Genomic DNA, 27,026 nt, shown 5'->3' on the forward strand with positions numbered 1-27,026 from the left:
AAAGTGTTTTTCGCTGACATCATCGTGCAGGCCCATATATCAGCCAGGAGCAGCATGCTTATGACTTAGTGACACGGGCTGAGTGGAGGACATTGAGCAGTAAAAATTAGCAAGTTATACCGAGTGAAAAATGAAGCAATCAGAGAGCCATAAGCAGGCAACATTTGTTGTTCCAAAGAACCCTATTCAGGAAGTAGTTTTTATGGATGTTAGTGTGTGTATCGTCGTTGTCTTTACTGTGAAATACCTTAACAGAGTTACATCCATTGTGTGCAATCATAGTTTCTTAGGAAATAAGTGGGCCAGAAGACGGAACAGCAGCTGAATGGTATTTCATATCTGCAGGAAACAAAAGAAGCACAGGCATAAATTGATAATGTCAAAGATTCACACGCAAGTAATCTAAAAATGCTAGAGGACTCTGTGTGCATAGATGTTGGTGTTCTCTTTGTCCTGCAGAAGGAAGCAGCAGATAACAGTCTCTTGAATCAGTGTTCTCAAAGCCGGAAGACACTTCCTAAAGTAGAATTCAGCGGCAGTGGGGCACAGTCCTCCATGGAATTAGCTTAGAACTGAAATAGAAAGAAATCCACCCTAATTTAGATGCTTTCTGTAAAACACTCCATAATTTCACAACTTGTTCTAATTTTCTTCCTTTATGCTGTCTCTTCTTTATCTCATTATTTATTACTTATTTTTATGTCTTTATTTCCCTCTTTTAATTATTTTCTCCCCAACTGGCCAGTAAGTGGAAGGAAAGGTCACTACTGTGTCTTTCATTGTGTGTTCATCTTCAAGTGTTTAGAACTTAAGAGAGATTTAATTATATTACAATAAAATACCTTTTTTGTACAGTCTATGGTGCGCACTTAAAAATAATAATAAAATAAATTAGGGTTTGAGTCCCTGCTCTATATCAAAGAAGCCATCAATGCGCATGTCATTCTTTTATCTGCCACCATTCAGCTGTTTGACTGCAGTGAAAGAATCAAATACTTGTTTTTACGTGACACTTATTTATCCACTGTACTGCTCTTTCGTCATGCTCTGTGTAAGCCTGTGCATCACTCCTTCCCTACCTAAATTAAAGATGTTGTAAACACACTGCAGCCTCTCCGTCTTTGGAAACTCTCGGGAACATCAGAGGGGTCCCTGGGTCTCTTACGTCTCACCTGCTGCTCACGGCTGCATCAGCTCCTCTGGGCAACCGCCCAATTTGGCTGGGAGTCTGCTGCCCTGACCCTGAACCCTGAATATGAGGGGTTAGCCAAGGGCCAGCGCAGAGGCTGAGGGTGGGTGTGGTGGCGGAGGTCAGGATGGAGGAGGTGGGGAGAGGGAGACAGCTATTAAACACAACAGAGGAAGGCCCATCAGGATGTGTCTTTTATAGCTGGCTGGTACTTGAAGGCATCAAACCCCACTCCCACAGATGAGAGGCAGGCAGTCCAGCCAGCAGATGAATCCTGTAAGGGTGGAAATGATGGGGTCAGGGTTTTTACAAGGTCAGGACAGGGTTAGTGGAGGGGCAGGGACCCAGATAATCCCTTCTCTTCAGTCCAGGACATTGAATGTCTGTTAACTTCTCCACACGTACCTCCACACGGTATTATTTAACACATGTTAAGACGTAGGTGACTTAAAACAAATGTTCATACCCATATTTGTTTTCTTGCCGGGAGTTAGATGAGAAGATCAATTCCACTCTTGCGCCTATACAGTAAATATGTAGCTGAAGCCAGCAGCAGCTTAGCTTAGTTTAGAATAAAGATTAGAATAGGGGGAAAAAGCTAGCCTGAATCTGTCTAAATGTAAAAAATCTGCCTTACAGCACATCTAACATGAAAGCGAAGTGTAAAACAACAATTCACGGTTTATGGATGTGCTTGATTGTTTCTTGGCTAGGAACAGTTGCAAGGCAACTGACGGAGACTCCAAGTTACTGAAAAAATAGTCCAGCACATGACATCCCCTGTAAAAATGGAAATTGTCATTTTTGCACTTCTTTTTTTGGACATGTATAAAAGCAAGATATAACTACAAATCTCACATTATTTACTTTATTGCAGGCCAACACATGGTTTTAAAATCATTTCTTTTAAGGCAGTTATTGTACCCTTGAGATTTTTAATCTATCAAAGTGATACTTGTATCAACTGCTGTTTTTTATTCTCTGCTGGTTGTAGAAAGAATTGCCCCATTCGGGGATTATAAAGTTTACTTGACTTACTGTACTTGACTTGATACTTTTGTAACCTTCGTTTTTTTTACCAGTGTTATATTTAAACAGTGTCAATATGGGACCATTTTGAAAAGCTTCTTACATGCGTTCATTTCATGTATGACAATCTGCTGCCAAAAATGAAGAAGACAAACAATAAGCAAACATGTTTTTAAAAGTTTTTCATTTTTTACTTAAACCTTTGCTTTTTTTTTTTTTATTTCGCAGTGAAATGTACGGATCTCAAAGGCTCACCACAAGGTAGGAAATCAATCTTAAAACTTGTGACAAGGGTTGCTACTTGTGTAATAGCTACACCATTTAACCTACATATCCTACATCCACAAACACATAAACTCATACAGCTGAAAATCTGCAGCCATGTAACACTATCATCATCGTCACCACCCTCCAGATGACCCCATCCCACTCACACCTCCTACCCCTTCACAACCTCTCGACCCTCCAACCTCTCCTCCCTAACACCCTCTCGTTCCTTGTTTCATTTTCATTACAACCCTCCTGCAGCGACTTGAACTTGTTGCCCCGCCTGAACTGGGGTGACAGCTCACTAAATCACTGCCTTTTAGTGGTGCTGCCCCCTTTTTTATACACTTTAATCACCAGACTCCAGTAACCAGGAATATTGGGCTCAGTGTATGGAATTCTCCTGATAAAAGAAAAGACAGAGGCCACTGATGTGCTTCTCATGGCAGAATCGCGGCTAGAATTCATCTCATTCTTGCTGAGACGGTGGTGGGGAATTGATGGAGGCGGGGGCTCTCTCTTATGGGTGACAATCAATTGCTCAGGATCAACAGGTTTTAGGCCGTAAACTTGAGGCCATCTCCTATCTAGCCGACAGTTTCTCATCTGGCAGTGCCGGTGTTGATGCTGGTGGGAGGCCTTGGATTTTGTTTGTTATTTATGGTTAGTCACAGGTTTAGAAATGGTTCTGAATGATCGGAGGCTATTTTTCACACAGGGCCTGTCACAGCTCTACAATGGTTAACCCCCTGTGTACACATTGTGGCTAGGAAGTGTAGAAATACAAGCTGGTAATGTGGAAAAGTTTTGTTTTAAGAACCTTTGCATATAGAAACATTTTTAACATACAAATAAGATAACTCCATAAATCCAATGCTGAATGCTTCTTTCTTCTCATCCTTCTCCTCCTCTGCTTGTCATCATCATACACAGTATCTGCCTTGATCAATCCCTTTTCTCAATGCTCATCCCGCCGCTGTCCTCCTCCTCCTCTCCCTCTATTTCATCTCCAGCCCAGCATTAATCCTTATCCTCCCTAAGGAAGCCCACTTCGTGCAGCAGCGAGGGGTATTTAGAGCCAGTGTTGACATTGGACAGCACGTTAGACAAATATCTCCAACTCAAAAACCACAAGACAAATGGCAGACCCGAGCTTGCTGTGTTCTGGCAGTGAGCTGGCTGGTCTGACTCAGCTGTGGCCAGCTATTCAGCACAGGTGACATCTTACTGCAAGAAAAGAACTGACCACAGAGGAGAGTAGGTGGATAGATGAAAGGAAACGTGGGGACAGAGTAAAATGAGGCAGAGATGGATAGAAAATGAATGCTGAAAATGAAACTGTAATCAAAAACAGAATGTTTTTGGATGGCATTATCAAGAAATACCCCAAAAGGTTTAACATACAGCATTAATACTTTGTCTGTGGCACAACTGTTGCAGTGATGATAATGTTTGATCTTCAAATAGAAGGAAAAAACATTACTAATTCATTTGTCTCCAGAGACCATAGGTGGAGGGTTTTGGAAAACCAGGAACTCCCACAGACAACCAGGTGGTGGCCTTGATTATGGGTGCACATTACATCATTTCAAGGTGGAAACAAACACACATACCCACACACAGACAGCACTCACACGCAGACAGTGCCCTGCGACTGTGACAAGCTATCTACACACACTCAACACATTACCACAGGCATACACACAGCAACACAAGCACCACACAGACACGCTCTTCAGAGATATGGGGCTCGTTTTGACAACCGCCAAGTTGACTTGGCATTGGTCGGACTGGAGTGATCCAAGAAAAGCAAAGCGGACCCACGAGAGGGCTGGGGCTTTTGTGTTTGTGGAGTGTCACACTTCATCATGAGGGAAACCCATAACAGGCCCAGGAAGACCTTTGAAGCTATGGGAGGAGTGTGTGGGAATCGCCTCTGTGGCTACCTCTGATGTCAACTCCAATATTCTGATTGCAGGCTATTTCCTGGATTAGGATTGTGTTTGTCGGCTGAGAGGGAAACTGTTCTAGGATTGTATATCAGAGAGCAGACGAGCTAATTACAGCATCCCACCAGACAATTTACAGATTAAAAAGTATTTTCACTAACGTCGTAAAAGTTAGTCAGCTCAGTTACAATATTTTTTTCATCAGTTACTATAAGCAAAGCCAGAATTGATCATTTTAATGTAACACAGATAAGATGTGAGGAAACTCACACTCACTTTTCATTTTTTTTATTATGAAATTATTCTTCCATATACATATTAATAAATATATCAATCTGATGATTTTATTTAAGGAATGTGTTTGCATATGCTATGTATTAGTAAGGCTTTTAATTATGGTTTGACCATAAAGACAGGTATATAAATATACATGTATATATAGTAAATGTGGTTTTATTTAATGCAGCTGTATGTCCAGTGGTTTGGATTGTCTCTGTAAACCATTACACTAAGATCCTGTGTATAGAACAGTGTTTGGCAGCAGGGTCAGATGATAGCAGTGCATGCTGTTTGCTTTGGCTTCTTCATAATTAGTGGAATGGTGGCGTACTGTAATGGACCACATCCTTTTGGCTGGAGCTTCACAGGGCTCAACCACTGAAGACATGATTTGATTCTGGGATAGTAGAAACAGGGCAAGACAATTTCAAATCAAGGAGAAATATTCAGGAAATTACATTTGTACCTAAGGAGGGTTGGCTGGTTTATATGTTGGAAAGTTTCTTTTCCTGTAGGGTTTGATGGGTCAGAGCATGATTTTTTTTTTTTATTCATTCTGAAATTTCTGATTGATGCAAAAATCATTTTTGAGACTATCATTTAAGAATTTTATATTTGTATCTCCAGATTAGAAATGAATAAAGACACTTGTTTAATAGTACAGTCGGCTCACAGTGTGGTATAGGCATACACAAATCGGAGTTCATGATTTGATGCACTTACAATATTTAATTTGAATGCAGACAAACTATTACTTACATAAAATCTCTCATGCATTACTTTTAAGCCATAAAAAGTGCCAAAGCAGTTTTGAAAAGTTCTCAACAGCTATCATTGCTTAGTCTTTAGTCATTGCTCTATGGATGGCAATGTCTGCCAACTGGTCTGTCGGTTGGTTGGTCAGTCGGTCAGTCAGTTCAACACTTTGGTTAACGCTTAAATAATTCAACAAATATTGGATGTATTGCCATCACATTTTGTAACTAGAGACCATCATGCGATGGGATCACGCCAGCCTTGACGCCAAATCGGGCTAGGGGTGTAAAGTGGGGGGGCCAATGCCCAAAATCAATCCAGGTTGGATAAAAAAATTAGACATAAATACAAGTAACACTGAATAATAAAGTAAATAATAGTTATCAGCAAAATGGTCTTGGCTTTTACAAAAGAGCAGCAGCTTATGAGGCAAACATTTTTCATCCATTGTAATGCTTTTTGGAACTCAGAAGCCAAATGGAAGAAGGGTAAAAGCCAGATTTTCATTGGGGGATTTAGAGGGAAAAAAAACTCAATTACTGTTTGCAGACTAGGGCTGTTGTTAAGGACGATGCCGTGATCAAACACAATTTGGATCAAACCACGACTTTATTTCACATTCTCTCACATTTCCAATCAAGGACCGATTAGCCTCAGACATTAATGAGCCTACTAATCCATTTGGGCCCCTCATGATAACAGTTAATTGTCTGTAAAAATGTGTACAGATCCCCGTTTGGGTTGTTTACTAACTGATTTGGATGTGGTTAGGCCCTAAAGAGGTATCATTATGTTGATAGTTCTTTGGAAAATGAGCCCCTGAAGGAGGCAACACCAGAGTGGAGCAGAGTTAAGAATACACAGGACTGCTTTCAACCGTTGCTCACTTGAGTGCAAATGTATCACTATCTTAAAATAACATTCGTTTGTCATCAGCCCTCATTGAACTTCATCTATAATTAGCATGACATTTCTGTTTTGCTCAGTACACTATAGTGAAGGAAGTAAACATTATTTTACATAAACTTCTGACGTTTGGATAGACGGTGATTCACACTGTAAGGTCCAGGAAATAAATCCAGGAACTGGACTACCAGATGTTCCAGGCATCGGTTTGATTTGGTATCCTCTGTGTCCTCTGCTTCATGTTCGTGGCTTGTTGAAACTTGAATCCAAATTACAGTAAAATTCAAATCCAATTTGTGTTCTGCATAAAGTCAGAAGAATACTTCTACATTGGCTTGAGTTGTAGCAGAAAGTTCTGTTTGACATCAGTTCCTAATGTTTACTTAAATGAGAGGAAATTGGGATTACTATGACAAAGCTGGGAGGAGGCCTCGGGGAAGACCCAGGACTAGGTGGAGGGATTATATCTCCAACCTGGCCTGGGAACGCCTCGGGATCCCCCAGTCGGAGCTGGTTAATGTGGCTCGGGAAAGGGAAGTTTGGGGTCCCCTGCTGGAGCTGCTACCCCCGCGACCCGAGACCGGATAAGCGGACGAAGATGGATGGATGGATGGATGACAAAGTTTGCTGCTCACATTCTTTATGTCATAGAGAAAAGGTCTCTAACAGAATGAAATCTTATAATTTTGCTACCGGTTTAGAGTTCAGTCACACATGTTTGCCCAGATTAATATCAGTATTCCTAACCATATTAATATCAGCATCTCTTTGACAGAAAAATCAACCCCAAGTATATCCGGAAAGGATTGACGTAGTTTGAGTAAGTGTGCAAGACAATTTAAATGATGCAATAAAATAAAAAGGAAACCGTTTTGTGGGTCTGTAATGTATCGTATGGAGGGTAAACTATGGACTTTATACTGTACAATTAGTGTATCTGTTTTGTTGAGAATGTTTACATGAAAATCCATGTAATAAGTGTAAACTATATGTCACTTTTACATTAAGTATTGCATTATAGTTGTCAGAGAACTACAGTATATTGTCATCACATAAACAAGATGTAAACCTTGTCAAATGCATTTCTGCATTACAATAACTGTGATAGAAAGTATCAATGATAAGTAATACTAAAATGTCCATTTTTATGCTCCTAATGTTACTGTTGTCATTAAGTTGAATTTTTATTGGTGAGATTGTTTTCATCATTTATACCTGTATACCTACTATACGCTCAAACATCACAACATTTCAAGTTTTCTTTAAATTGTGCCTGCTTACTGTTGCATGTCTAATCAATAAAAAAGTAGTTTTATTATCATGAAACTTAAACTTTGAGTTTTTATTTTGGTGACATTACCAGCAAACGTTTTGCAGATACCCACAATCCACTTCTCCTATTCAGAAAGAAGTATACATGATTTACTGTGTTCCTGTGCAGCACATGTACTTGCTTTGTCATGTTGTTGAAGGGACCACAAGTGCGTATGCGTGTTTGTATTCTGGCCACTCAGCGTGCAACCTTGGCTGGCCTGTTCTGACACTCAATTTATCGTCTTGTGATTTGAGGCCTTAGTTTCTCATTACACCCAAAGTTTTTGTGTCCTTGTGCGACAAAAATTAGTTTGTGTGTCTGTGTAAATCACCTGTCATATGCACATGCTCCTTTAAGGAAAGGCCAAGGGTGTCATTTGATTCCTGCTGCCTTGCTTTCATATTTATGCGTCTCATATTCACGTCCATTGGCTGTGTCTCAGTTGGCCCATCCATCAACACTTTTTATCCCCATCACACCAACAATACGGACATAAAACGCTCTTTTACGTCAGCAAAATGCTGCCACAAATAAAACCGGAACAACACACCTCTTTATTTGTCAGGGTAATAAGCTACATAAATTAAAACTGATAAGTGACAACATTTGCATGAGTCATATCCTATGGGCCTGTTGGAAATGACCAGAGGCAGTGAAGCTGTATTATAAAGTACTGCCCACAAAATTGGAAAACATAGGTGATATATTAATGAGTTTACAAAACTGAGGGACAACCAGACCCAAGGGGATGTGTCCTGCTCTCTCCAAGATAAGGCCATTTTTTAAACCAGCATGTCAAAGAAACATTTTGAAAACTATATCACTCATCCTGTCAAATGAAATGTCCAACACTTTTGAAATATTCATTATACAAATGTATTTGTTGCTTGTTTTCGTGGTTTATGTATTGTATTTTGGTGCACCCAGGGACGGAGGATGAATATTACCTGTCTAGTAACTGGTATCTCAATAAAATATGTCAGACTTCATGGAAGTTTATATTTTTATTGAAGCCACATCACGTAATAAAAGATTAATGGTCCATGTTAAATAACTAGAATTAATAATACTGTACATGTAGAAAGAAGGAAACAATTAAACAAAGAAAGAAGGAAAATTTACCTAACAGAACACATTTCATCTTTTATTTACTCACCTTTTCGCAAAGATTTGGAATACAAAAATGAATCATATCATATGTGCAAGAGCACATTCATTCACTGTAAAAGTGATCCCATGTGATCTCATTCTGTACCGCCTGTGCCACAACACAAATGGTGCTCATCTGCAGGTTGTAGATTTTGCCATATATTCAGGATGAATAAAACAAAAACCAAACAAAAACAAAAAAGGGAACCTAGTTAAAAGCAATGGGTTGAAGAGACGTCTCTCTCAATTTTGTACACTCAAACAAAATCAGTTGCCTTTAGCCTGCTTAGGGGTAGAAGGTGAGGGAAGCACACAAAAGCAGTGCAATTATTCTGCTCTGGCACAACAACAGAGAGCAAAAAGAGCATCAAAGGCTTTCCTCTGAGCAAAATAGGGCTCCCTCAGAGGAAAAGCACAACCTGTGTGTGAGTACCAGTGCATGGACTTTTGGTCCTCTCTTGAGACACAAGAGGCAAAGGATGTGTCTCAGTGTCAGTATTAGAGTTACAGTGCATGTCCGCTTTGGTTATGTTATAGTAGTTTGCATCGGCAGTTTTTTTTTTTTATTTGCTGACAATTTAGTAAGTTTATGAGAGCTGAAGAATAAAATAAATCATTTTACATATAAAATGTCCAAAACCCACATTTCCAACATTTGTTTCATGCACTATTACATGTGAAATTGTTGCTTTCATATGTGATGTCTTACATGTTACTCACATTTGATATGTGAAATAAAAAATAACGTGCATATGCTTAAGCTATTTAGTTATTTGTGTGAATAAAAAGAGATTTGCATTTTTATTAATCTATTTTTTTAAACATTTATTTCATTGTTTTCATTATTATTGTTATTAGTATAACTATTATTCATTATTACTTATTTTAGTTATTGTATGTTATTAAATTACTTATTGTCATCGATTTGTCTTCTAAATTCTAAATTAGTATAATTGCATGTTTTACTTTGAAAAACCTGTCAATGCTTGTACATAAGTATGGCCATGCCTGTTAAACAAAACTTAATTTAATCGAAAAGGGAGAAAAATGCCAGGGAGCGATTTTCTATCAGGCATATTAGAGGGCAACTCGGTATATAAAGGGGTCCTTTAACAACCCGGAAGTCTAACTCTCACATGTTGTTGTGTACATCACATCCCGGTGTACATTTAGCGGTTGCTAAGCACAGTTATCACGTTGTGTACCATTATAGCCAATATTTTTAATGTCATTAGTTTTTTGAGCAAAAAAATCAGAATATGAAAGTTGTCGCGTTAATAAGGTAACCACGTTTCTTTGCTGTAATTGTCTCATAGTTCTATCACTTATATCACTGATGTTTTTTCTAGCGTGGCATTAACTAAATCTCAGATGGATTGCTGTAAACAAATGCTAGATAACTTTTTCCTATGAGGTGTAAGGTGTTGTATTTCGCCTCTGACTTTGTTTAAAGCGAGAATACCATGTCACTTGTAGAAATCCAAAGGTATCGACTATAAGGGTGTTGAAAACCACAACAAGAGTCGCACACAGTAGCTAACTCTTACTGTATGGTCAAGACTGTTTAGAATAGAACATCCTCAGTGTAGTATGTAACATTAAAGCCAAAAACAGGTTCTTCATCACTGAATATTAATGCTGCTGCATCACTTTCCTAGATCTCTAAATGTACATCCCTGATAATGGCTAATAATAATGGATAAAGGGCTGCATAATGATTCAAACACAGCTTTACCTCTATGCCTATTTCTCATGCTGTGTTCCAGTGGGGGCAAAGACAGCTGCTACAACATGATGCAGTGTGTTGTTGCTGGGCACCGGATCGTAGCTTTGGCCAACCTACGTCCTGCTAACACAGGTGAGAAAGATGCGCTGCAGGGGCTAGCTGGGCTATATGGGCCAGCCAGCTGCACTTCTGCGGACCAAGAAACTAAGAACTGTACACAATCCAAGTACTGCAGAACTTTATGTAGGCTACTGTAAATCCCACAGGAGGGTTTGTAGCATGCTAGCTTTTATACTTAGAGCTGCAACGATTATGCGATTAATTAGTTGATCTCCAGAAAATTAAAGGTCCACTATTTTGATAATCGTTAATTTTGAATAAAGAATTCCTATAATTTGATGATTCCAGATTAATTAATGTAAGATTTGCATACTTTGCAAGTATTACATTATTGTCAATTTTATAGGTTTTTGATCACTTTGGTAAATATGATGCTCATGTTTCACTATTTTCTGATGTTTAATTGAGAATCTAATCTGCAGATTAATGGATAATGAAAATAATTATGTTCTATATATTATAATATTTATTTTAAAAAGGTTTATGGTTACTCTTGCTGAAAAGAAGATGGATATTAGATAAACACATGAATATAAAACATGAATATGTTATTAAAGTTATGATTTTTATTATCTTCTAGTCATCTAGTGCACACTGTTCTGGTTGTTGAAGTATGGTCCAAAAGTAAATGACTAATGAAAACCCAATGAAATAAATATTCATGTGAAATACAAAATAATGAATTGTGAAACACTTGAGTATGTTATTAAAGCCTAGCCTAACTTTTATCATTCGGATATCTAATGGTGATGTTTGTTAAAGTTTATTTTTATATCATTACAGTGATTTTTTTTTTGTTTTTTATTCAAAAGGCTTGTTTTTATTACATGTTGACATTTTTTCACAGTGACACTTTTATTTCATTGTGTCACTTTACAGAATAAAGTTAATATCATGATAAGTTGAGTTGGAATGATTTCAATTTGATTTAATTATTTGCTTCATTTTTAACACATTTTGATTTCTTTATTTTACTTTGACCCATATGGATCTTAATTTAACTACTCAGTATTTTGATTTCAATACATTTATCCATGCCATTAGCGTATTGTTGTATAATTAATGGTTTAAATTGTGAATGTCATAGTTCTCCTGTTCATTTATGGCCCTGTTGTCTCATGTTATTTATTGCCAGTATTTGTACAAAATTTTGTTGACATCCGAAATGACCTTCTTGATAATTGTTCACCCTTAACTATTTCCATGAAAGTGCTACATCACATACTCATTATTACTGTTTATCAGATACATGATCAGGGGTTGATAACCAGACACTGGCCTAACTACCCTTTCCTCCATGCCACAGATGAGTTGGACAGCTACATGTACCAGACAGTTGGCCACCAGGCCATAGAGCTGTATTCTGAAGCCATGGATCTGCCCCTGTATAGACGCACCATTCAGGGCTCTAGCCTGGACACCAGCAGAAACTACAGTGTGACGGAGGGGGATGAGGTGGAGGACCTATATGAGCTGCTTCACCTCGTCAAGGTAGGCCTCCCTGCCCCTACCATTAGTGAGAAATAAAAGGATTTTATTATTACTATATTGTATTCATTATTACTGCCTGACATTCAGGGCTCATCCCAGGTCCTCTGGCCAAAATGCCTTAATAATTAAGGAACCCACCCACTTTTATTTTTCCATACACACACATACATTTAACTAGTTTATTTATTTTAATGATAATGATTTTAATGATTTAAGTGATACTTTTATCACGAACAGTGACTAATACAGCAAACAAACTGAAGGATACTGTATTGCTGTATGTATCTATTACATCATTCCAATTAGAAGAACAATTAAGTGCAAACTGCCATACAGCAGGCCAAAGCAGACTTGTAGCAACAACTGTAGTAACAATTGTTGGTAAGCACATCAACAATTGACTTACCTTTTGCACACACAAAAGAAACAAATCAGCATTGTTGTCCCACCATTGTTCTTATTCTTGCACCTGACAAACTTAAGTCCAATTTTCAGATTTGATGGCTCCTTAGAAACACATCTGGGTCTCTTTGTCTTGCTAAATGTTCCAGTTTCTTCACACGCCATTTGTTTGCTTGGCTTTTTTCTCTCCATTTTGTACTGGGCAGATACAGTACAATCGGATTGAATAATCCCTTTCTATAATTTCATGTTAAAAGATATACTATATGGACACACACCTTCACATAGATGAACACAAACCTACATACGCATAAATGTATATATCATAAAAAGCATCTGACCATAAATCAGGAAATAAAAAAATAATCATTCACACACAGTGATATAGAGAGGGAATCTTATTCAGAATACTATTATAGTACTTCATAATTATGTGAACTTACCATTGCAATGCTTTATTGAGCATATACAATAGTCATCGTTTTGACTCCTTGCCACCACTGACATATGCTTGACTGTTTTTTAGTGAACAAGCTCTCAGAGTACTACTAAGCTACTCATCTCGGCTAAGGTTCATGACATGTCACACTGTTGAGATGTTTTACAAGTCATTCTCTGTGAATTCAGAGTCACTTTGTAGCCCATCAGCACCGTCTCAAAGAGACCCTGCTTGTCTAGTTTCATCTGGCCTGCTATACACTAACAGTCCTTAGCACCTATTGTAAAGTGCAACCAAGCTGCTCAGTAGATTAAAAAGCTATGTTAGTGCTTTTAGGCTGTCTCATTTAGTATGTCTTGATTTCACTTTCAAAGTTTTCTTTTGATCTTACTCTGGGAAAATAGTGTGCCTGTTGTATCAGTTAATCAAAGTTTTACGTGTGAAGTTGGAGAGAGGTGCCCTTCAACAACTGGCTACACAGGAAAAATTCCATTCTTTTTTTTATCTCACTTGACAGAAGATCAGATGTAAAAATTAATCACCAATTAATATTTCATCAAATACCACTTTTGCCCGGACGTTGAAAAAAATATTCATTTGATGCCAAATTATGTATGAGACCTCGGTGGTCTGATTGTGCGGGGTGGCTGACTGACAGGTTTGAGACAACTGTGTGTGTGTTTAACACACCTCTGGCACTGCCTGCCTACCTGACCGCCTGCAGCCATGAGGAAGCTACCTGGACACGCACTTCAACAGCTCTCCCTGCTGTCAGCGCAAACAGGGTGTGGGATTGATCCTGTGTAACACTTTTTCCCCTCTGCAGCCCCACACAACCTCTCATTTTAGCTTGCAGCATCAAAATTTAAGAGCTTCTTATGGGATGGGGGATAGGAGTTGGTTGTTGAGATGGGAGTTGGCTTGACATGGTGTAAATGAGAGAGGGGGGTTGCTTGGTTCTTTCTGTAGGTCTGTGTGGAGACATGTTCATCCGGAGCTGAGGGTTGCTCCAGGGCCCCTGCGTGTCCGCACACCGCCTGGGTGGCAAGGGCCAGTCAGCCTGCCTCAGGGCATTTCGCGCCCTCTGCCTGACTTTCTTTGTGGTCTTCTGTATAAATCGCAGGCTTTACACATGCAGCCACATGAGAAAGCTCTTGTTTGTGAGTGCGCACACATTCACACAGTCCGAATTCTCATTTTGGGGCTCTCGTGAGTATTCACCGTCAAATAGTGGACATCTCTCTGGTGCGTGATGCAATATACCGTCTCTGGCTGTGGTCAGGGCTCTAATTGCAAAGAGCTGCTAATTTCCCACTTCCAGGGCTTCTCTGGTCTGACCTCACCAGTCAGACGGGCCATAGATCAGGGCAGTTGGACTCCCATGGGGCCCTCGCAGCCTAGCAGACCTCCAGTCGTCTCTCCGTTTACCCCTCTCACCATCATTAACAGACCTGCACCATAAACAACAGGCTTCCTCTCTCTCTCTCTCTCTCTCTCTCTCTCTCTCTCTCTCTCTCTCTCTCTCACTGAGTGATATCAACCATAATAACAGACTTTCTTATCTCAAATGTCAAGTTACCTGCTCTCTGAAGTTGCTTTTTTAACATTTTCACTAATTGGTAGGTTTACTAACTTGTACCATTTGTACCACATTGTGAAAGGTAGTAAACTCATCCCCTGTAATTATAAATTCACACAATTCTATCAGAGCATCTCAAATATCCTCTTAAAAAGTCATGGATTATAGTCACAGTTAGTTATGTTGAACACACATACCTGGTTTACTAGGGTTTTTTTCACCATAAAGTTTGTGGTGTTGTTGATTAGTGAAGGAAATGATAGATGGGGGAGAAAGAGAGAAGAAACACTTCTTTTGATAATGAGCTGTTAAATCACCCTTACTGAAAAAAGAACAATTTTAGCATGAAAAAAATGTGTTCAGTTTGGAAAGTGTGATATTTTGAAAGATTTTTCCTTGCAGTTTGAATTAATTAGAAGTTACACGATTATATTTGGCAAATGACACTTGAGCATAGATGAAAGATTTTTTTTTCTCAGATCCGGAGTTGATGAGTTTAAAGTGGATATTCTTCCCTCCTCCTCCTTTGCATTGCTGGGAAACAGACCCGTAGCATGAGCCAACAGTGCCATCTATGGATCAATCCCAGAAGCTGGCAAACCATAGAGACTCTCTACACTTTGGCCTCTTGGAGAATGTTTGGAGCCATTGAAAAGATTCAAAGGAAGAGATCATATTCTTCAGAACCATTGTTGATGGAGGAAAAAAAGCCCAATTATGATAGAAAAAATGAGCCGTCCATCCCCTGGCAGTAGTGATAATGGCAGAATGACAATGTGGCCCTATCCTTGGCCCCTTTGCTCTCATCGCTGGCTGTGTATGGCAGCCTGCCTTTGAAGTGTGTAACCTGATAGACATGCAAGCCACAGCATACCCTATCCCATCCTGCTAGGTGCTGATCTTTGAACCCGCTCTTTGAGGGGGAGAAATAACAGTTTTGTCTGTGGCTGAAAGAGTATTTTTTTATAGAATAGGTGACTTCCTTGTGTCCTCTGCCAGGCTTCAAAGGCAAGCTGGAATATGAACATTATGTGAAAAGATAACAGTGTGTAAGTCTAACATTTAGATTTGTAGTTTATTTAAATACTCACTTTTTTTTCCATGTCCTTTTTTTGTGGATTTAGAAATTGGATTTCGTAAGTTGTGTGTCCATACTTCATGTGTGTGGTTGGTCTGCTCTCCTCTGCTGTGATCTGCTCTGATGTGTGATACAGATCAGCAGTGTCAGTCACCCCTGGCTGTAACGCCAATCCCCCCGAAGGCCAGCAAAACCCCTCATATTAGTCATATCACATCCCTCAAGTCCTTTATCCTTCTCTCTGTGCTCTGTGACCTGACACAGTGGCTCTTTATGCCCCGTGACCCTGCTTGCGTGTGTGTGCACACACACGTGCACGCTTGTGTGTTCAAGGTTAGGTCAAATCGGGCCTCTGTTACATGATAACAGGTCTATCTCTGTTCTCCTTGCACACCTCTGCCTCTCTTCTTTGCCCCAGTTTGTCTTCTTTCAACACTCTATGGTAGAAAGAAGTGCTCTCACTGCTCTCATCCATATACACTTATTTCCTCTCTGCCAACTGTAAAATACTCAATGTTGCGCAGAAGTCAATGTTAGTATGTATTACTAGCTTTTTAAAAACAATGTTCTCCAAGACATTTAGCATTTTTCATATTGTTTTCAATTTCAGCAGATATAACATTTTACAAAACAAAGATGTTGTGCCTTGAAAGTAGCACAGCCTATAGGGCACGGATGGCAGTGCGTTTTGGGAAGATGCAACCAGAGCTTCAATCACTTGATGTAGTAATAGATGATATATAAAAAGATAGTGACTCTGCAGCAACTCTGCAACCTCTGAGCTGATGAATAAAGACAAAGACATTTAAGCTCATTAGAGTGATGAGGAACAATAGATGATATCTACGCACACGTTCCTTTCTGCCAGCGCTAATTAGCAGCACTGTGACATCTCTGTCGTACTGAGACCCAGCTTTGAGAACGATGGAAATGTTACTTTCAAATCTAATTTCATATCCTGTAATGCGTTCGACTTTTTAGAAACACTGCTTCTTTTATTTTTTGGATAACTGATATTGCGGTCAGTTAACACCCACCTTTCTCCCTCCCTTTCTTTTGTTTTTGGAAAACCAGTATTTTTTTTTTTTTTTCTGGAGACGTCTGGGAGAAGTCTTGAAGAGGTGCACTGAGACCTTTGGCCTTTGTAGATGAAACATTCCCTTCTATTGGTGTGTGTTAAAACACCTTGTTTTTAGTGTGATAATCCTTTTTTTTTTTAAACACACACACACTTCCCCCCCATTCCCTGATTCTCCTGACCTTTATTACACACACACACACACACACACACACACACACACACACACACACACACACACACACACACACACACACACACACACACACTCATCCTTAGTCTCTGCCGCCGCTCTATTATCGACATCAGCAGACAAGAGGGCCCTCTGAGATCGCAGAGGCAGTCTGTCCACAAGTCCAAACATTCTTTTTCATTCTTCCTTCTCCCTCGCTCCTTCTTTCTTCCTTCTACTGGCATCTTTGTCTCTATTGTATTATCGTCGCACTTTCATCTGGACCCTTCAGAAGCCTGGCACTGCGTTGTTGCGAGTGCCCTGATGGAGGTGTATCCTGCTGCGAGGAAAGAAGGGAAAGGGATTGAGGGAGAGGAGAAAGAAAGGAGCAAAGAGGAGGAGGAGGAGGGCAAGCTGGCTGGCTGGCAGGCAGGCGGAGGAATCTCCAGTTGAACCAAGAGCTCTGCGGTATTGATTAGGCAGCTGAGGTGTTGTGAGACAAGTCGTTGAGGAGGGGTGTGAACTATAGAGGGAGGGGGGGGGGTCAAAATCAAACACGTAGCCCTTCTCTGATTACCGGCATGGTGCAGCATTAGACGTACATTGGGGGCTCAACAGGAAAATGGATTTCTTTAAAAAGCTGCTTAATACATAAATCATGACCTCTGGGGTCACAGCGGGGGTTTAGGCGATCAAATCAATAACAAAGCTAATGCAAGCTTGTTGTAGCAGGTTTGTGGTGCAGAGAGACCTCTAAATGGTGTTTTTGGAAGTAGCTTACAAGCAAACCGATGGATAATCACTTTGTAGAAAGTTTTCTTTTATTGCATTTTCAGTGCAAGTTTAAAGCACCGCACTTAAGGATATATTTCAGCATGGGCTAGTATAGATTCCTTCAAACAGCTGTCTCTCTGTGTCGCCTCTCTATGTGATAGCCATTGTTATCTTTTCCTTTGGTCTGAGAGTGCTTGTATTTATGTTGGTCGACACAGTGGCAGTGGGGTTGAGATTGCAGGCTTGTTTTGCACATGAGGAAGGATAGCATTAGCGCTGAGATAATGGTGCTGTGTATTGTTCGCTGGCCGTGTGGAAGTGGTGGGACAGGATCTATTAGATGCAGGCCCATTTCCCTCCAACTGACGCTAACAGTCCCCACAAACATTAGATAAAGAGCCTTGCCTCAAGCCTTTGTAATTTGTTTGTATTTTTCTGCTTAATGTACTTTGCTCAATCTTGTTTAGTGATGATGGAAGCTGATAGCCTTATCTCGCCTTGCCAAGGGCATGAGCCACTACCACTGCTTGGTTGAACATTGTTCCAATGAAGAATATGTGTGTGTGTGTTTATGGTCTTTTTTTCAGATTTTATTTTGATGCCTGATGAATTGTAGACGCATCTAGCGGTTATTTGCATTTGAGATATTGGCTAATACGTTTTGTTATGCACTGATGTAAATACAGCATTATGGAAAGTCTATTACTATAATTTCTCTTTTGTTTGATTGTTCATATTAAAACTTTAGGGAAATGCTGTGATCATTTTCTAAGCCTGGCTGACCAAATTTGATTTCTTTTCTTTTTGTCATTGTGTGTTTTGTCATTTGTGAATTCTTTCTTCAAAATGCCTTTGGACGTCCTTCCTTTCAAAACAAATTCTACTTTTGATCATCACAGATCTATTGTTACATCTTCACTGTCACCCTTGATGAAATTTTTTTTTTTTTCACTCTGCTTTCTCCTCAAGAAAATTTTAAGTGAATCTGAAAATATGAAGTCAGATTTACATGGCTTCCACGGGCTAACGTATTCCTCCATTTGGATTCTAGCCCTGTGTAAAAGTGTGAAGGATAATGCAGCCAGTCACTGAGGAGGTTGGACTTGTAATACAACCTTGTAAACTCACCTGTACTAACAGCTAGCCCGGCCCACTACTGCCTGTCTCAGAAAACAGCTGAGGAATAGTGCTAAGTCTTTTAACTCCCTGCCATTCATCTACTCCAAAATTAAGATGGCTTTTTTTATGTTTTGTTTTGTGAACCATTCCCTTCAGAAATATTTGTGTCAGGCCCCATCACCTCCCGCAGCTAAAGTCATAACCAGCCGTAGAAAAACACTGTCTGGAGTCTGGAGAGTGGGTTAAACCAGCATCACTGCTATATTTTCCTCCAGTCTCTCTCTGGGGAGGAAAGTGGGGGGGATGGGGGCGGGGGGGTCATGATGTCTGTTGGAACTATGGAGAATAGAGGACAGGAGAGCCAAGATGCCAAGAGCCTGGAACCTGACCTCACCAGAAAAACATTTACATTTTGGAGTGTGTGTGTGTGTGTGTGTGTGTGTGTGTGTGTGTGTGTGTGTGTGTAGGCCAGTTCTTGACTGTGTGTATATACATGGACGTCAATACATGTGCATGCATACACCCTGTGGACTAGGTGGTTGTTATGGACCATGAACTGACATAGTTTACCTCTCTGTGGCACGAGACTCCTTCTTTGATTCTGTCCTACTCGCTTTCTTGAAGCAGCTTCCTGTCTCAGACACTCAAACACTCTTACCTTAGCCAAGTGGGAATGTTGCTATGACAGAGCTGGGGTCATGGCTTTGTTTTATGCTCTGTAGAAAACTGTACTAATGCTTATTTATTGGAACACCTTATCCTTTTAATGACGAGACCTTGAAGAAGTTACATGATTTCTTGTCATCTTAAAAAAAAATCCCATAAAGGCACACAAGTGACAATTTGTTTAATGTAGAAACAACCATTAAAATATAGCATTTAATAAGAGCCAGTAATAACTAAACTTGTTTGCTTGAATTCCAAGTATTCATGGACATGCAGTACATCGATAAACAACCTTGTGTCTCCCCGCTGCTTCCCAAAATTTAGTTTTCCGTGCGCTTAGATATGGAAAGCCTCCTTGTCCTTGGCCTGCTGAAACTAGTGCTTTGTGCTTGCTTTGGCCAAGGCCCTCTCCCTCCCTGCCTGACGACTGGCTGGGCCTGTGTTTACGTAACCATATATATCTGAGAGGAAACTCGTGAAATGTTAATCTCTCTACTTTTTAACCCTGATGAATTTCTACATTTTCCAGCTGTGCGGCATGGCATATTTACGCTCAGGCTCTATCACTGAAAACAGCTCTGTCATTGTAAATGAATCACTATCCAAGACTAAAGAGTGTGTGTGTGTGTGTGTGTGTGTGTGTGTGTAAACTTCAGGCTAGGAAACTGTACAAATACAAGCTCAGCCATGAAAAGCTGCAGCGGTACCTTCATGGATTAAATTTGCTGCTTCTTTTTCATTCCTCTCCTGACCCAAATCAGTGCACACTGGCCTGTCACTTTTCACATTTCTGTGGGCTGATAAGCGTCCCTCACTCATCGCGTTGATGAGACAATGTCTCATGTCATATCCTCTGTTGGCTGGTCACACCTGCATCGTGGCCCCAGAGGAGGATAATACTTTCCCCTATTCTACTTCCTCTCTCCCCTTCTTGTAACTTCTCAGGAACCGGTCGGGGTATTTAGGTTTATGAGCAGCTGGCTTTGTGAGCCGTTTGTTTTTCTTTTTCCACCACTCCGTATGGTTGAGGACTGACACGTGGTGAGTCATCCCGCCAGCCCATCCACGAGCACAAAGGAAGAGCCCGTCTTTCAACAGCTGCTTCAAACAGACAGCCCCACCAATTTACCAAAGGGAATGTCTCTGAAAGCCTTTTAGATCAAGGTTTTGCCCGATGTTTGTTTTACAGACATTCGCTAAGCTTGCATGTCCATTTGTTGCTTTATTTTGATGGATCAGGCATTGTTCATAGTATTTTAGCCTCAGTATATATAAGCAGCGTATAATCTTGTAAGCATTAGGTGTAACTTATAACATTATAATTGGTCCAAACTAGAGCTGCACGATATGAGGAAAATATGCGCTGTGCCATAATGCTGTTGAAACTTGCGATAACTATATTACTTGCGATAAATAAATATTAAATATTAAAGTGCACTCTAAACTGCTTGTTGAATTTAAAACAAACGTAAGGAAATCATTTCCAGCATTCTTTTATTGAACAAATACATTGAACATTGAATTGAACATAAAAGGCACCACTAAAGAAGAATTACATTACGTTACATTTTAAAGTGCAGTTTTCTTCTGATATTCTCTTTTGACTAACACAAAAAAATCTCGGCCTTTTGCGATATGTCGCAGTCTTTAGCAATGTGTATATTGCGCCAGTTGATATAGCGATGACGATAAAAAAAACAATATATTGTGCAGCCCTAAACTATATCCTGTACCTTGTGCACACTTCTTCCACACCCTATCACTCCTTCACCAACTCAGGGAGTCACCTTGGAGTGTAACCGTACAGAATGGTAATGAGGAAGCTGATTTAAAACAAATAACCAGTGTCTCCTCCTACTAAGCTTCCTGTCAGTTTGGCATGTCTGAGTTGTCAGGACAGCCCAACACGCCCCGGGACTATGTCCGCATTACATTAAACACAATCGCTTGACCCTAGCCGGCCCTATCCCCTGTACCACATCTACTTGAGCTGCTACAACAAGGTACAACCTCCTCCCACCATGTAGGGGAACAGGGGAGAACAATCCCATTACATTACAACAGGCCCAGAGCTGATCTAATGGAGAGAACATTAAAACCATGTCGCGTCCACTCACTTACCTGATGGATCCTGGAGGAGAGGGATGGAGGGGTTGGAGAGAACGGGGGAGGGATAGGAGGCTGTGGGGTCAGATGTGGTGTTGATATGACAGTGCGGAATGGATGCGGCAATGGAAAGCTTGTGATGGTACCCCTGTGCCCTTGAGCAAACTGTCATTCAAACCACTTCAGTTAATTTCTCCACTTTATCTCCTCCCTGCTATCACACACAAGCATATTACACAGGAGGCAGTAATAGAATAGAAAGTATGTGTCAACAACATTAGACCTGATAAAAAGAGTATTTTGTAATGGAAATATGTGGCCTTGTGGCTGTAATAGCCAAGATCTGCCAATGCTGGCTTTCTAGTTGTCAGAACAGAATGAAGCAGGCATTTTGGAAACCCACCATTTGGCAAAATGGAGCTTTGTATTGTTAGGGGTGTATAATTAAGTTCTCATTGTGACAACCATTGAGAGAGAGCTAATGAGGGTTCTGATGTATTCCATATGAACATGAGTATTGAATTTTTAATATTTTATGGCTTTCTAATTGCCTTGGTTGCTGTTAATAGTTTTGACTGTTGAATATTACCCTGACTGAATGTGTGGCATGCGTAAGTATCTTTAAGCTGAGAGCTGATGAAATTCTCATTCTCAAGCTGAATTTTTTGCTTTATGATTGTCGCCTATGTATCTTTGGGGCAGATACATATCTTTACTGACGGCATGTCTGTGACTGTGAATACATTTGAACCACTCATTTACTCCCTTACTAAGATGAATGTATATATAATTACAAAGTATATCACGCACGCTACCTTGATATAGAGTTTAATGGCCGTATCGTTTCTTTGTGGAGCATGTCTGCTGGCCTTAATCTTCCCCACAGCTGACATCTTAATAACTCAGTCCTCTCCATCCATTTCCACCAGAGACATCCGGATGTGGGGGAAGGATTAGTTTAATGAATTTGACAATTAGTAACAGAAGTTAATGACTGCATGGGGCTAAGTACCCTGATGGACATGGCTGGGGGGACTGAGGGCTTCCATTGCTCTCGGCCATAGATCCTCATTAATAGCTTTTCTGCCCGCTGGAGAGGACAGGGGAAGCCAGGCCAGGCCTTTGTTTAGTCTGCCTCTGAAGGCGCTGCTACGGGGTTGCACTGTTGCACAATGCCATGCCAGAATTAGTCCCGCTCAGGGCGTGAGTTAATGCAGGGCCTCAGGTCCTGGATCAGGTGAAGCTTCTTTTAATGAGCTGGGGTCATTAAATGTAGAAAAAAGAAAAGTGACATGGAATCTTGTGCCAACAGTCATGAAAAAAGAAAAGTGGCTTGCGGGTCACAGGAGTCCTGATGACCTCTGCCTTGATTTATCGTTATGTTAGCTTCCTACTCGGAACCCACCTCTAATGTAGTCAAAACATCGTTTAGCCAGATAGCTCTCATAAAGATTTTATTATTATTTATTATTATACTGTGCTTCATGACTTACCTTGTCGCTTTGTCAGGTATTCCCACTATAAACCATTTTGATAAATTTTTCAGCTACCATAAAATCAAAGTTTGTATTTTTTATGGCATCATGAATACACATGAAACAATTCCCATAATATCCATCAATTCAGATTTATACATAGATATGCCACTTCTCCGCAATCATTTATCCTACCTTTCCCACAGAGGATGAGAAAGTATGTCTAGAATTTGTAAAATGGCGTCTGGAGCAGCATTAGCTGCCCCCTCATTCCTGCCTGTCTCCTGGTGATAGCTTTAATAGCGACAAAAACATAACAGCATCCAAAAATAATCATTTTCCAAAGCTGTTTGCCAAAAGGTCTACTAGCTGGAGTCTCCATTGAAAACAAGGGGATGTGTGAGAAATTTGTCTTGTGTTATCATTAGTGGTGAGTATGCCTGGGTATTATAAGGCTGCATGATGTAATGTAATGAGAGCCAGTGAAAAGAGAAGCCATTTAATTGGTCGAGGCTGAGTCGAACCTCAGAAGCCTGAGTACCTACAACAGTCTGCCTTCAGAGAGAAGTGGAGACAGAGGGAGACGGAAAGACAGAAACACAAGACGAGGATGTTGTTTGCTGATGCTCTGTCGTGCTGACTCCGGTCCTGCCAAGTTTAAAGCCAAGGGACCAAAATGCTGTTGATGTAGCGCACTTCTTCAACACTTCCATTCCTATCTCTTTTCCTCTCTGTCTCTCCTTATCTCACTCTTTACCTCCTAATATGCCTCTTTAGGAAGTGACAGTTGTATTTAGGGAAAAGGTTATCATTGTATTAGAATAGAGTGCTGGCCCTGAGGCTTACCTAGAATTACATGACACCGCCTGCAGCCCCCTTCGCTCTGTGCTGGGCTGAAATGTTATCAGTCTGACTTAATTACTGTCACCGGGCAGTGGAATTGACTGTAATGTATATTCCCGTGTTGGACACGTTGGAGAGATATTAAAACTTGAGTACTGAAACCCAAGTTCTTAAGATCTCTTGGTGTTTAACTTTAGGTCAAATAGTTAAATCCTGGCTGTGTATTTGTCTGTATGTGTTTAACTTCAGCTTTATACCTCACATCCTTTGCTGCACCGTAAACACCACACACACACATACGCACATGGCCACACACACACAGAGCACATCCTTTATCTGATTAGCTGGCACGCCTACATGGAGCTCTGTGTGTGAGGCACTGTGTGTTGCAGCGCATTGTCAGGCCCCAGGCAGGGCATGGATTTCATTTAGGAAAGTATCAAAGGTTTACACGCTGTTCGCTTTAATCAGCATGTTTATCAGGCAGAGAAAAATTGCAGGAAGGGACCACAGGGAGAAGGAGGGGTGGGGGGGGGGGTTATCTTAAGGACCAGTAGCCAGGGAAATTGATAATGGCTACAAGGTAATTTACTGGAGACTTGTGCATCCCTCCACTGCTTCTACTCTTGCCTCTCATTCTAATTACAGCCCATGTAATGTTCTGTAATGAATCTGCAGGTGTGCGTCTGTAGGGTAGGGTCATGAAGGTAGGGAAGGGGGTTTTGCATATATATGTATGTGTGCGAGCATGCACCCCTTGCTTGCACCTACTGTAGGTTTGTTTGTTTGTGTCACTCCGGATCAAGCCTATTTCCGTGAGAGAAGATTGAACGCATCTCAAGGCTGTGTCAGTATCTCTCGAGTGCATAGTTGTCTCACTGTTTCTGAAATATGAATATACTATGAAAAGTAATTAGATTAGCCCTCAGCAATATTAAAGATACATGCCACTCACAGACACAATGCTCCACTGATACTTCAAGTTGTCACTGTGGTTCCGTCTTCCAGCTGGGCGCGTAGAGGATGGAACTTGCGGCCAGACGCACTCCTCTCCCGCTCACACTAGACTGCTGATAAGGTCCAGGGAACTGCCTTTAGTTGTGCCGGTGCCTCCAGTCACACACACACATGTACGTAAAAACACACATCCACACACAGAGCTATGTACGAAACCGTCCAGGGGATATGGGCTGGACCATAAGGCCTTGATACAGTCAGAGTGTAAACATCCCCACAGGATTGCGGTCCGACAAAAGGAAAGAGCCGTCAGGAATCTGATTTCTTTGTCTCTGTTTCACTCTGTGTGTGTATAATGTTTACATGTGTTTGTGTGGTTTTGTTCAGATAACACTTTGGGATACCATTGGAGGTTGTGCAAAGAGTATTTGGCCCCATGGGACAGTGACATCATATTGCTGTTACATTGCACGTTGCACATACTGTATAATGGAAAAGGCAAGAATTCTTTGCGGTTAAATTTCCTCCCTCCATCTTTTCCTCCCCACAGGAAAAAGAGGGTGTCGAGGCAGTGTCTGTAGGGGCCATTCTCTCCGATTACCAGAGGGTCCGTGTGGAAAATGTGTAAGTCATACAGTACGCACACGCACACTGATGATGCAGAACACGCTTTCTAACTAAAGTGCACACACACCCACTGTTTTAGGCCTCTGAACTCGATTGACGCACACTCTGTGGTCCACTGAAGGAAAAGAGTACATCCTCTGTAGTCACAGTGTGTTCCAAAACTTAGACTGATTTTGTTTAAACACACACACACACACACACACACACACACATATACACACACTGAGTTTTGTTTATGCCATTTTATTTAGACTAGCTTTGATTTTTATGGTGCAGCTCTGTTTTTATGGAGCAGTGATTTCAAGAGAAGGAATGAAACTGGTAGTTTCATAATCGTCATGTGATTTTGTTACATATAAAAAATGCACATTCCCGTTATGGGTGAAACACAACAGTCTTATTAGCAGAAAGACAAGATGGTTTCCTTGTTACACATGTAACCCATGTGTTGTTTTTTTTAATTCTTGTTCTTATTTTATTGTTCCTCTCTTTGTTTTTCTTTGCCCTCCGTCATCTCTCTTTGTTCTCTCTTGCTCTAAACTTACACAGACTGGACTCAGCACAAAAGCTCCCTTCTTATTAACAAACCCTGCTGTCAGTCAGCTATTGTTTCCCCTTATACACACTGGATGCAAACACATGAACATCTCACGCGTTTATTGAGCTGTAGAAATTTGTGTGCAGGCTTTTTGGGTCCAGTTACCTGCTGTGGATGCGTGTTTCACATGAGTTTTTTCGACAGACAAGCCACAGCTTAAGATGGAGTTTTTGTTTTGTCTTTGAATAAAGCCACTGGCAGGTGGGAGCATGTCGTGTGGGCCTATCAGGGTGGCAGCCTTCCCGCAAATAGAGAATGTGCCTAGCCCAGTTGGCTTTGAAGTAGTTCTGAAGCTGGCAAATTTTCAATATTAACTGCTTTACATAGCCTTCTCTGTCTTCAACCTACTCCTCTCCCTCTTCCCTTTCACCTGTTCCCCAGATGTTTGCGGCTAGGTTTGCAGCCCCTGGCCTACCTGTGGCGCCGAGACCAAGAGTCCCTGCTCTCTGAGATGATATCATCTGACCTCCATGCTATCCTCATCAAAGTCGCCGCCTTCGGTGAGTTTGTATCCCACTCTCTTGTGTGTCAGGCAGCTGTTTAACTCTCTTTTTACTTTCTCTGAAGGTGCCATGTTGGTTAAGTGGTGGCACGGGGATAGAAGAGACATAATTTGGATAAGTGAGGGATAGGAGGAGGAGAAAGGGAGGTGTAACCAGAGAGGAAAAAGAGAGGCATGCAGAGTAATGCCCTAATCATTAATCTGTGGCTTAGCAGCGGTGTTGAGACTTGTGCCAGCGGCGACGGTATTGAAGCAGAGAACAATATGAAAAGATAAGAAGCACAGAAGGAGGAGGTGTGAGGGAAATGCAGTTGTATTGGGTGGGTGGGTGGGAGTAGGGAGGAGGGAGGGTTGGCAGTTGAGAAGTAATCACAGGTGATTGCCCCTCACATTAATGCAACCTGTCAATAAGCGACGCATGTCCCCATTGTGTGA

The 27,026-nt window shown here is 40.8% G+C and overlaps 1 protein-coding gene across 1 annotated transcript in view; it reads left to right on the forward strand.

Annotated features, from left to right (window-relative positions):
* The first annotated feature begins 9,961 nt into the window (after positions 1–9,961).
* The window catches only part of dph6 (diphthamine biosynthesis 6), a 56,996-nt gene continuing 39,931 nt past the window's right edge, over positions 9,962–27,026 (forward strand). The window contains exons 1-5 of the mRNA XM_031310096.2: positions 9,962–10,121; positions 10,606–10,697; positions 11,992–12,176; positions 25,415–25,488; positions 26,471–26,589. Coding sequence (XP_031165956.1) covers positions 10,099–10,121; positions 10,606–10,697; positions 11,992–12,176; positions 25,415–25,488; positions 26,471–26,589 — 493 coding nt within the window. The 5' untranslated portion in view covers positions 9,962–10,098. The remainder of the gene's footprint in view (positions 10,122–10,605; positions 10,698–11,991; positions 12,177–25,414; positions 25,489–26,470; positions 26,590–27,026) is intronic.

The sequence above is a fragment of the Sander lucioperca genome, chromosome 18, assembly GCF_008315115.2.
Source record: "Sander lucioperca isolate FBNREF2018 chromosome 18, SLUC_FBN_1.2, whole genome shotgun sequence".
Classification (NCBI taxonomy): domain Eukaryota; kingdom Metazoa; phylum Chordata; class Actinopteri; order Perciformes; family Percidae; genus Sander; species Sander lucioperca.